This window comes from Notothenia rossii (genome assembly GCF_949606895.1).
Source record: "Notothenia rossii genome assembly, chromosome: 7".
NCBI lineage: Eukaryota > Metazoa > Chordata > Actinopteri > Perciformes > Nototheniidae > Notothenia > Notothenia rossii.
Window position 1 is genome coordinate 38,535,238 of NC_136905.1, and position 10,778 is coordinate 38,546,015.

General features: G+C 40.6%; 1 protein-coding gene across 1 annotated transcript in view; it reads right to left on the reverse strand.

Annotated features, from left to right (window-relative positions):
- Window positions 1–5,470: 5,470 nt before the first annotated feature.
- Window positions 5,471–10,778, reverse strand: part of nod1 (nucleotide-binding oligomerization domain containing 1) — a 10,400-nt gene continuing 5,092 nt past the window's right edge. The window contains 7 exon segments of the mRNA XM_079692775.1: window positions 5,471–6,039; window positions 8,103–8,186; window positions 8,276–8,359; window positions 9,388–9,471; window positions 9,553–9,636; window positions 10,489–10,573; window positions 10,752–10,774. Coding sequence (XP_079548901.1) covers window positions 5,967–6,039; window positions 8,103–8,186; window positions 8,276–8,359; window positions 9,388–9,471; window positions 9,553–9,636; window positions 10,489–10,573; window positions 10,752–10,774 — 517 coding nt within the window. The 3' untranslated portion in view covers window positions 5,471–5,966.

Genomic DNA, 10,778 nt, shown 5'->3' on the forward strand with positions numbered 1-10,778 from the left:
TGACAGAGAGCCACAGCTCGACTGAGCCTTCTATTCCCATAGCACTCAGTAGTAATGATTTTATGTGCTTTTTTAACGATAAAACGGTTACTCTTAGAAACAAAATCAATGACCTCTTGCCTTTGACCAGTATAGTATTATCAACAGCTCCCGGAAACGTAAGTTCTAATATTACACTAGATAGTAAACTAGAATGCTTTTCAGCCATAAACCTTGAACAATTAAATTCAATGATTCTCTCTTCTAAACCATCAACGTGTATCTTAGACCCGATTCCAACTAAGCTGTTAAAAGAAGTTTTTCCATTAATTAGCACTTCTTTATTAAATATTATGAATATGTCTTTATTATCAGGCTATGTTCCACAATCATTCAAAGTAGCAGTGATAAAACCGCTTCTTAAAAAGCACAACCTCGATCCAGAGATTTTAGCCAATTATAGACCTATTTCTAATCTTCCGTTCCTCTCAAAAATTCTTGAGAAAGCAGTCACAAAACAGCTGTGTGATTACTTAAAAAACTATGATTTATTTGAAGATTTTCAGTCTGGCTTTAGAACACAACATAGCACAGAGACAGCTCTGGTTAAAGTTACAAATGACATTCTAATAGCCTCAGACAAGGGACTTGTCTCTATTCTTGTCTTGCTCGATCTTAGTGCTTTATTTGATACTATCGACCATGATATCCTATTGCAAAGACTAGAGCACTTAGTTGGCATACAGGGAACTGCTTTAGGCAGGTTTAGGTCCTATCTATCTGAACGCTCTCAGTTTGTACGTGTCAACGATGAATCTTCCATGCAAACCAAAGTTAGCCATGGAGTGCCACAGGGCTCAGTGCTTGGACCTATTTTGTTCACACTATATATGCTTCCGTTAGGCAATATTATAAGGAATCATTCTGTAAACTTTCATTGTTATGCGGATGATACTCAACTATATTTATCAATCAAGCCTGATGAAATTAATCATCTAAATAAAATTCAAGACTGCCTCAAGGACTTAAAAACGTAGATGACCTTAAATGTTTTGATGTTAAACACGACCAAAACTGAAGTTATTGTACTTGGCCCGAAGAGTCTACGAAACAAATTATCTAAAGATATACTAACTATGGATGGCATTAATTTGGCCTCCAGTGAGACTGTAAGGAATCTTGGTGTTATATTTGATCAGGATTTATCCTTTAACACCCACATAAAATCAATTTCAAGGACCGCCTACTTCCATCTACGTAACATTGCAAAAATCAGGCATATCTTGCCTCAAAACGATGCAGAGAAACTAGTCCATGCATTTGTTACTTCAAGGCTAGATTATTGTAACTCCTTATTATCAGGGTGTACCAAGAAGTCAGTCAAGTCGCTTCAGTTGATTCAAAATTCTGCAGCTCGTGTACTAACCAGAGTTAGGAAAAGGGACCACATTACTCCTGTTCTGGCTGCCTTACACTGGCTCCCTATAGAACACAGGATAGAATTTAAAATTCTTCTTCTCGCCTACAAAGCCCTTAATGGGCAGGCGCCATCTTACCTTAAAGAACTCATTATACCCTACTGTCCTACTAGGGCATTGCGTTCCAAGAATGCAGGGTTGTTGGTTGTTCCTAGAGTCTCTAAAAGTACAATGGGAGCCAGAGCCTTTTCTTATCAAGCTCCACTTTTGTGGAATCAGCTTCCAGTTTGTGTTCGGGCGGCAGACACCCTATCCGTTTTTAAGAGTGCGCTTAAGACCTTCCTTTTTGATAAAGCTTATAGTTAGGGCTGATTAGATTCAGCCCCTAGTTTTGCTGATTTAGGCTTAGTTTGTCGGGGGACATCTTACTTCTTCCTTCTCTCTGTCTATACCTGTGTACTCTCATGTTCCGATTAACCCAGCTTCCCCAAATGTCTTTCTTTTTGGTGTCTATATACGCCGGGATCCGGAGTCATGGATGATCCTGCGGTCCTGTGTCATGGATCGCGAGTCCTGGATCTTGAGTCGTGGCTGTGGTCCTGGATCATAAGTCCTAGATGGATATCCTCGTGGATTCATCTTCCTATTATACACACATGCATTTCCAAACATTTGGACTACCTGTGTTGCAAATGTATTATCTTTTAAATTTACACACGGCATCTATTGCACGTCTGTCCGTTCTGGGAGAGGGATCCCTCCTCTGTTGCTCTCCCTGAGGTTTCTCCCATTTTTCCCTTTAAACTGTGGGTTTTCTCTGGAAGTTTTTCCTTGTACGATGTGAGGGTGTAAGGACAGAGGGTGTCGTATTGTCATACTGATATTCTGTACAAACTGTGAAGTCCACTGAGACAAATGTAAAATGTGTGATATTGGGCTATATAAATAAACATTGATTGATTGATTGATTGAAAAAGCAGGAAATAAAAAAAGGAACTCACCTTGTGATAAACACGCAAGAGAAAAAGCATTTGAGATACTGTTTCAGAAATAATCTTTCATGTGGTTTAGAACAGGATGGCGTTTTATCACAGCAGAATTTAACTTTATCTCCGGTAGAATTCTGATCAGGCATTAGCTCCACCTTCTCCTTTTTTTTTTCAAGCTAAGGACCCAAAATCCGCGTTTCTCTAACAGGGCTGCAAAAGAGGGGTATGATGAGCAGTAGGAGGCATGGCTACAATGGGTGACCTGTTTGGTATTTTAAGCACAAAACTTTACAGACATGTTTTGTATAGGTATGGCCCTACAATATATTTAAGCAATAGCTCACGACAGGCCGTGGTATATGCTCATTATATCACAGCTAAGGGGCGTGGTTCGGCCCAATACTATTGGGTAGTAAATGTGTTTATAGGTCCTGCCCTCTGGCCATACATATAAGACTAACATTCCTGACAATAGATCTCAATAGTCATCTTTTATCATCTTTTATGATGTAAATGCATTTTTAATAATAACGTTTTTTAATGGAACATTCTCAACATGAATGCATCAATCCAAATAAATATAACTTAAATATGTGGGAAAATACTGTGTTTGAAATATATAATTGAAATGAGATGTTAGCTTTTTGTTTTGATATATATATATATATTGCATTCTAGTCTCCCTTCAGATATGTTAAGTGGCATGTAATTCAACACAACGCTGCTCACTTCCTTCAGTTGGGAGAAAAGCTGGTTCAGGTACAGCATTATGGGGGGACAGGGCTGCTGAGCCTAGAGATGGATCTATTGGTCCTGGCACCAGGGGGATGGACAACTGATTTAGTATGAATAGCTGCTAAAAATCTACCTGCATTTGTTAAATGTCAGCTAAAAGAGCAATGAAATTAAAAACCTCTGCATTTTCTATATAGATATTAACAGTACTTAATGTCAGCTTAGTAAAAAAAACAAACATAATTATGATTTACAATGGACTACACTTAGCTAACAGACTAATTTCCACCACTCATGGACCACACTCACCTTTTCTCTTGAAATACTGGGTGACATACTGTCGCCCTTTAGTCCATCTCTCTTTTCTTTCTCTCCTTTCTTTTCTTTTTGAAAGCCTGACTTTGTTAGTCGTTGAGGCATGGCACACACGTAAGTAGCCTACTAGCATCCCTGCTCACATGCTCTCACTCTCTGCTAGAAAGTGCTGTTTGAAGGCGGAGGTGGGACCAAACCATTACATGTAAATAGAAGGGGGTGTACAGAGGCTTTGGATAATTAACTTTTGGAAGAAAATAAGTTAAATGAATTATAAGTTTAGTGAGTACATCATCAATATAACGTTATATTAATGTTAATTATTGATGATGAAAGGTTACTTAAACATTTTTTTCTTAATGTTCTAAAATAGTTTGGGCCCCCGTGGTGAGGGTGTTTGGGGTGGCCAATAGGGTGGCCAGGATTCAGCCACCCCCATCTCCGCCACTGTTACTAACTATTGTTGTTGTCAGTCTTACATTTGTATCATATATCGTTAATAATATGATGTCGAGTCGATTTGATACCCTATGCTGTTAAGTATTTTATTTTGATGAGTCTGTCGCAAGACAGAAAAGACAGGCAGTATTGCTAGAATATATTAGCTGTACACTTAACGAATATAATGTTTTTTTATGGACAACTTTACCATTCAATCTCGTCGAACTGATCTTCCTGCTGTCACTCCTCGGCTCTTGGTAGTTCAGGCATTTATCAAACCTGGCAACTCCGGGCTTCCTGGCAGCTGTCAATCAAAGTCCAGTGGCTCCGCCCCAAATTGTCAAAAACTTTTCACGCGCGCGCAGATAGACTCCGCGAGCGAGTGAGCCTGACACTCCCGTGAGCGAGCAAGAGGGCTGGTTCGCGGGGGTTTAATCTGCGCGCGAGGGTCATTTCATGCGTGTGTAAAAGCACATTTTCCGCTCGTGTGCAGCTTGTTTTGCGCGCTAGAATATTGACCCAAATCTGGCTCCATAGTGCTCAAACTTTTTTGTTAAAGTTCCACTTGTGAATTTTATACAAGGTCAATGGTCCGGATCAATGCCAGTAAAGTTCCCCCCCGGAGCGGAGCAACAAATCTGAAATGAAGAAGCAGTTTCGGCGCGCTATGCATGGGGCCCCCTTGAGGGGGTTTCCCGACATGTCGTTGCAGTAAATTAAAGGGTGTCTCATGTTGTCGTTGGTCTGGACCTTCTTAGTCTTTTTTTATGTTTCTTTATTTTGAAATTGTTACGTTTATTCTGGTTTGTTTTGTGTTTGTATCTTTTATTTTTAATTAATTAATTAATTAAATGTATTGTGAGCTGAGCTGTGGGATTTTATATGTTATGTTTCTCTCTGTACAGCACTTTGGTCTGGAGGTTTTAAAGTGCTATTTAAATAAAGTTGGATTGGATTGGATTAATCTAATTTATTTGGGGGCCCCCTTCTGGTCCAAGCACTTGCCTGTCGGTAAACGGCGCCCCTGTATACACACACACATTCAATACATACATACAGTATGATGGCTTGAACTAGTGGGAGAAATGGCACTGTTTTTCTGTAGCCAATGCCTTGAACCTCAGCAAAAATGGCATTAGAAGCATTAGAAAGTCAAGGTAAACTTGCGGTTAACTGATGATTCTGTTTTCCTCAAGTTTGTATCTTGTTGGTCGAATGCACTTATTGTAAGTCGCTTTGGATAAAAGCGTCAGCTAAATGCAATGTAATGTATTGTGTGTATGTGCGCTCACTTTGTTTCACTCAGTGTGGGGACATCTCATTATGATAGTGGTGGTGTCCAATGCTAACGCCAGATAGTTCAAAAAAGATGGGTGCTTGCTATGCATTATGGGAAATGTAGTATCCAACGGTTATGAAGCTTGACCCATAGGGACTACGCATCAATGTGTGCAGGCCTCTGTCACTTCAGTTGTGATGTTTAGACTTCCTGTATGGCAGTGTTATAAGAAGTCTTATCAAGAAGTGATAGGGGCCTGTTTGAAAGGAGTGATTGCTTTGGATGGCATTAACAAGAAATACGTTTCTACAATATCAAATACAAATAATTTATAAGAACAGACATGAGATGTGGAAAAGATCTCTGTAGGGAAATAGATATATAGTGCAGTCTTCTTCACTGAAAGGAGCTCCATGTTTTGTCCACAGTGACTAAAGCCCTTTCCAACTGCACATCAGGAGGATGCAACAAAACAAACTCTTTTTGATCTGCACAGTGAACATTAGGCCCTACATTCACACTAAAGTTAACCCCAAACCATGTCAAAGCACCTTGAGTAACAGTCAAATAATAAATTAAATTAAGTTTTATACGCATAAAAATACATTTCTACATCAGTGCTTCCCCTTTTTTGTAATAGTCACCTCAAATTTCAAATATTTTCATCTCCTTCATGACATGAAAGCGACAGTTTCCTCATGGATGTGAAGTACATATACGAGTGTAATTCCCCTTCACTGACAGTGGGACTTTTTAATACTAACACAGTTCTTTAAAGACATGACTCAGCAGGTCTCAGGTTGGTGCCCCTTAGTGGAAGCGCAGCCTCTTCTCTGCCACAAACTGTTTCTCTTCCTCCTCCGAGAGCTGGTTTCCTTTCACACTGTGGACACAGGAACACACACCATCACACATTTACTCACAATTTAAAACACATGAATGTGATCTCTGATGCTGTAAGGGGCTTCTTCAACTACCACAGAGAGAAACTAACGTTTATTTACGGAAAAACATCAGCTCCCTATTGCACCACCAGTAAATATCACTTTTTATGTTTTTGTTTTCAAACCCATATTTTCCTTTGCGTCGATCACATAGATCATAGAGAGTGACATCATCTGTTACCGAAGACAGGGGAGGGTTAACTCAGTACATGTTCAACATCTTCCTCTCTGTGTGTGTGTGTGCTGAGCAGGTGGAGCAACTTCCTGACAGCTGAACAATGAGCTGAGTCTTAAAGGTCTCCTATTATACAATTTTTAGGCATATATTATACGTCTCAGATATATAAAAATATAAAAACATGTCTCTGAAGTGTTTTGCTCAAAATACCAAACAGATCACCCACGTGAGTGGAGGGATGACGTATTTACCCAGAAGTAAGCTGCACATGGGTTCCCTCGAAAAAAAAAGCAATGGGATTTCTCCATAGGATTTTGGAAAATAGCTCGAAATAAGGTCTGTGGAAAACAAGCTGTTTGATAAATGCACATTTTGTTCAGCCGGATAATATTCACATGTCTACCCTATTTTTATAATTTTCGAATCATAAATCTAATCGCCAGAAGCAAAATGCTAACGTTATGCTATAAACTAACTACAGCCGAGTACAGCAGGGTCGCACGACTTCAACGTCACGCCAACTTAAGATCCATATTCAAAACTACAGATTCAAAATGGTCCAAGTTGAAGTGTTTGTTTGAACAGTTTGCAGGAGGCAGGTACTTGCTTTCAAGCAGAACAGGGCAAACAAACTTAGCGGGAGTGTTTACGTGTTTGGTGTAATGACGTACAGCGTCCTCGAGAACTTCTGTAATCCTATTCAGCCACTTGTTAACAACCATCGTTTTTCAGACACGTAAACTCTTGAGAAATCACCAGCGGGGTCACTGCTGATGTATTTAATGTCGTAGAACAAAACGTGATCCGTCTCTTCAATTTGGGTCAAACACAGACCTTATTTCCAGCTATTTTCCAAAATCCTAAGGAAAAAATCCCATTGGCTCTGAGACGAGGGAACAGGAAGTGGTAAAATGCTAACTCACTTCCGGGTTTTAGGAACTGCACCATTCTATTGTAGCCTCATACCCCTCTATTTCAGCCCTGTTAGAGAAGTGCTGATTCTGGGTCCGTAGCTTTAAATGTTTCCGAGCTGCTGCCGGCCACGCGCCTTTGGAGCTGCTGCCGGCCACGCCCCTTTGGAGCTGCTGCTAGCCACGCCCCTTTGGAGCATGCATGAGAGGAGAATTCATGCATGCTTATTGCTTATGCAGGAGAATTCTACCTAGATACTCAGCTAAATGCTTCCGTGATTAAACGCCATATCATGTTCCAACCCACATCAAGGATTATTTCTGAAACAGTATGGAGCTCAAATGCTTTCTCTCTGGCGGATTTACCACAAGGTGAGTTCCTTTTTATATCCTGCTTCTTTACACATACTCTCTCCAGTACAGGTTAGCTCTGAGTGTTAGCGACGCTTGCTAATGTAAACAAAGACCATATTACTTCCAAAACACGTCGCGCATTGTTTCTGATAACAACGTTTCAAAAAGTGCATTTTGCATGATAGGGGACCTTTAAGATAAAGCTGTGTAGATCACTACAAGTAACCCCTTTCATATTCTTCCTTGATACCTTTGTTGCAGCCATTCTAGATGTGTATCATGATTCATGTAACAGTTAAACATTTACATTCTTGCCATTTTGCAAACACTAATGTTATCATTATTAATCGTCATTGTTTAAATTAATCTAAGTTGTCAATGTTTTTGGTTTGAGGACGAATAGTCTCTACAACCTTGTTACTATTCAAATATCATTAAAGCGGCCTAATATCAACCTGAAAACCAAACAAAAGCTATCCAACCATAAATACTAATATCCTGATGGCTTGAGAAAGACCTTGTGTTTTGACCCCCTTTGAGTTCCTGTGATGGTCCTCACCAGATCTCTTTGAGGGCTGAGTTGTGAGGGAGGGCCTCTGCCAGCTGCTGGATCCCCTCCACAGAGAACTGGTTGCTGATTAACCTGCAGACACACACACAGAGAGGTGAGTGTGTGACAGGCTATGTGTGAGCAGAGTATCCAGCAGGACCCATGGTGTGTGTCATCTTTACCAGAGGTGGATGAGACCTGTGTCTGCCTGGACCAGGTCAGCAAAGTGTGGCGCTGCGTCATCAGTGAGCTCATTCTGCACCAACCTGCAACAGCACAGACGCATTACACACTTCTATATGACAGATATGAGAATGTGTTTCTCTTAGGAAGGTTTCTAACAGACTGAAATGACCCGGAAGCACTTTTCCAACTCAGTTTAGATTCAGCCACGCCTACTTCCGCATCACTGCAGCGTCAGAGCGTCACCTTTGGAGTTTTCATCCCTCAACATATGAATCTGATAGTTACAGTGGCAGCCCCCACCCTCTGGAATGCTCTCCCTGCGGAGATCCTCAACATCCCCACGCTTGACGCCTTCAAAAGGGCCCTCAAGACCTATCTGTTCACTAAGGCCTTTGGCCCCTAATCTATTTGTTGTTTTGTCTGTCTGACTGGTTGTCTGACTGCCTTTTGTTTTGTTATGTTTGTTCTGCCCTGTTCTTCCTTGTAAAGCGACCTTGGGTCTCAAGAAAGGCGCTATATAAATCCAAGCTATTATTATTATTATTATTATTACAGTCACTTCATAGAGCATCTGTTTCTAAGTAGAGTGATGCAAATAGCTCTTTTGATATGAAACAAGATCACAGTTATGTCAATAATTATTTAACATGGATTTCAGAAACATAAATTAGCGAACAATGTGAAGCTAGTATTTGAGTAGTTGTGCTTTGTAATCTTCCAACACTGTCACACCCGCTATAACGTGTTTCAGCATGGCTTACACCCGGCTGTCTGATAAAAAGCATGTGTGTTTTTTTTCGCAAGCTCATGTAGACGTGATAGGACTTCCGCATTGTTAATGTGGGGACGTAATCTTTATAAATCCATGACACAATCATGCAGCTTTATGCTAATGCAGAAGTGGGGGCACTGACACATCACCCAGTGTCAATACATTCTGTTTTCCTGAATCCTGATAAATCCCCCCTTTCCATATCCATGACTGAGGTTAAGTAGAAGTGGTTAGAAAAAAAGATGTGGGACCTGATTTTTTTTGAAAATTTGACGGCAGCCTGGGTATGACAGGAGACGGCTGAAACCACTGAAATCGTGAGTGAGAGCAGCCTACCAGAATATTCTGAGCACGCTGTTCTCTTTCAGCGCCTCCGACAGGCTCCTCCCACCTCTAGACGTGATGCCATTGGCTGAGAGACTAGAACACAGAACCACCTTAATTTAATCAAAGACTTAAAACAGTGAGTTTGTATTGTATTTGTAGGCAGCTGCTTCTCACCTGAGGTTGGTGAGGCTGGGGTGGTTCCTCAAGGCTCCTGCGAATGCTTCTGCTCCCTCATCCCCGATGCTGTTCCCCCACATGCTGAGAGCACAGAGAACACACATCTGCATCAGGAGGCATGGAGACACTAAGGGACTCTTAATCAAGCCAGCAGTATCCTACCAGAGAAAGCAAACTACACATGTTGACTGGCCAGTTCCAGTAATACTGGGAAGTGGGAGTATCTGGAATGCACCCTGAGGTCAAAATTGCTGCTTGTAAACTCTGAGATACCTCACCATACCGAGACCATTGTTCAAAATGGAGTCTCCGCATAATGAACATTAAGAGAACACTGTATTAATTGTGTCACATTAAATCAAGTGTGCATATGGTACTGCTCATCTTCTACCTGTGGATATGTGGCTACAATGTTTGTGTTCAGACAATACAAAATAAAGCTTAGTAATGTATAACCGGTATTGCTCATGGCAACATTCTGACTTATGCTACTGGAACACAGTCAACTTGGGAGGGACGTTTACTCCCGGTTCAGACCTCAGACTTGTAAATGGAACGCAGCATAATGCTTCAATTTCACATTTGTAATACGCACACATGATCATCAAGTCAAACATGTCCTTTTTAAAGCTTGAACTGTGTGACCTGGTACATTTTGATAGATGATAGATTGATACTAATGACCCCAACTTGGGAAATAATTTAAATGGTGATGGATGTATTCTAATGATTTTCTAAATTGGGGATCATATTCAAAAGAAAATAGGTAAATACTAAGAAGGTTATTATTGAGTAAATCAAGTAACATGTGTTTTTTCCCACTCAAAAAAACGATTAAGTCCTCTTCTGAAAAATGTTTGCACCCCTCTGCTTTGATGAGCACAGCGGGACACGAATACAGCAGAGAGATGATTGACAGCAGTGAGGTCTCACCCCACATCGAATATAGAAGAGCTCCTCTGGATTGCGCTGGCCAGAATATCTCCCCCCGACACCAGTGATCCTGTTTTTGCCAACCCTAAGGACAAAGTGATGTAATCATCAGGTTTAGGGACATGAGAAATTATTCGCCAAAACAGGTATATTAATTGAGTGGTACTAACAAATACCAAGATCACAACAGATGTCATTACTTATATCAGTGTTATTGATATAATAGTTATAATATTATCATACTGGTGACAGTTAGAGCATACTTGACGACTCGCAGCTTTGGGCATTCC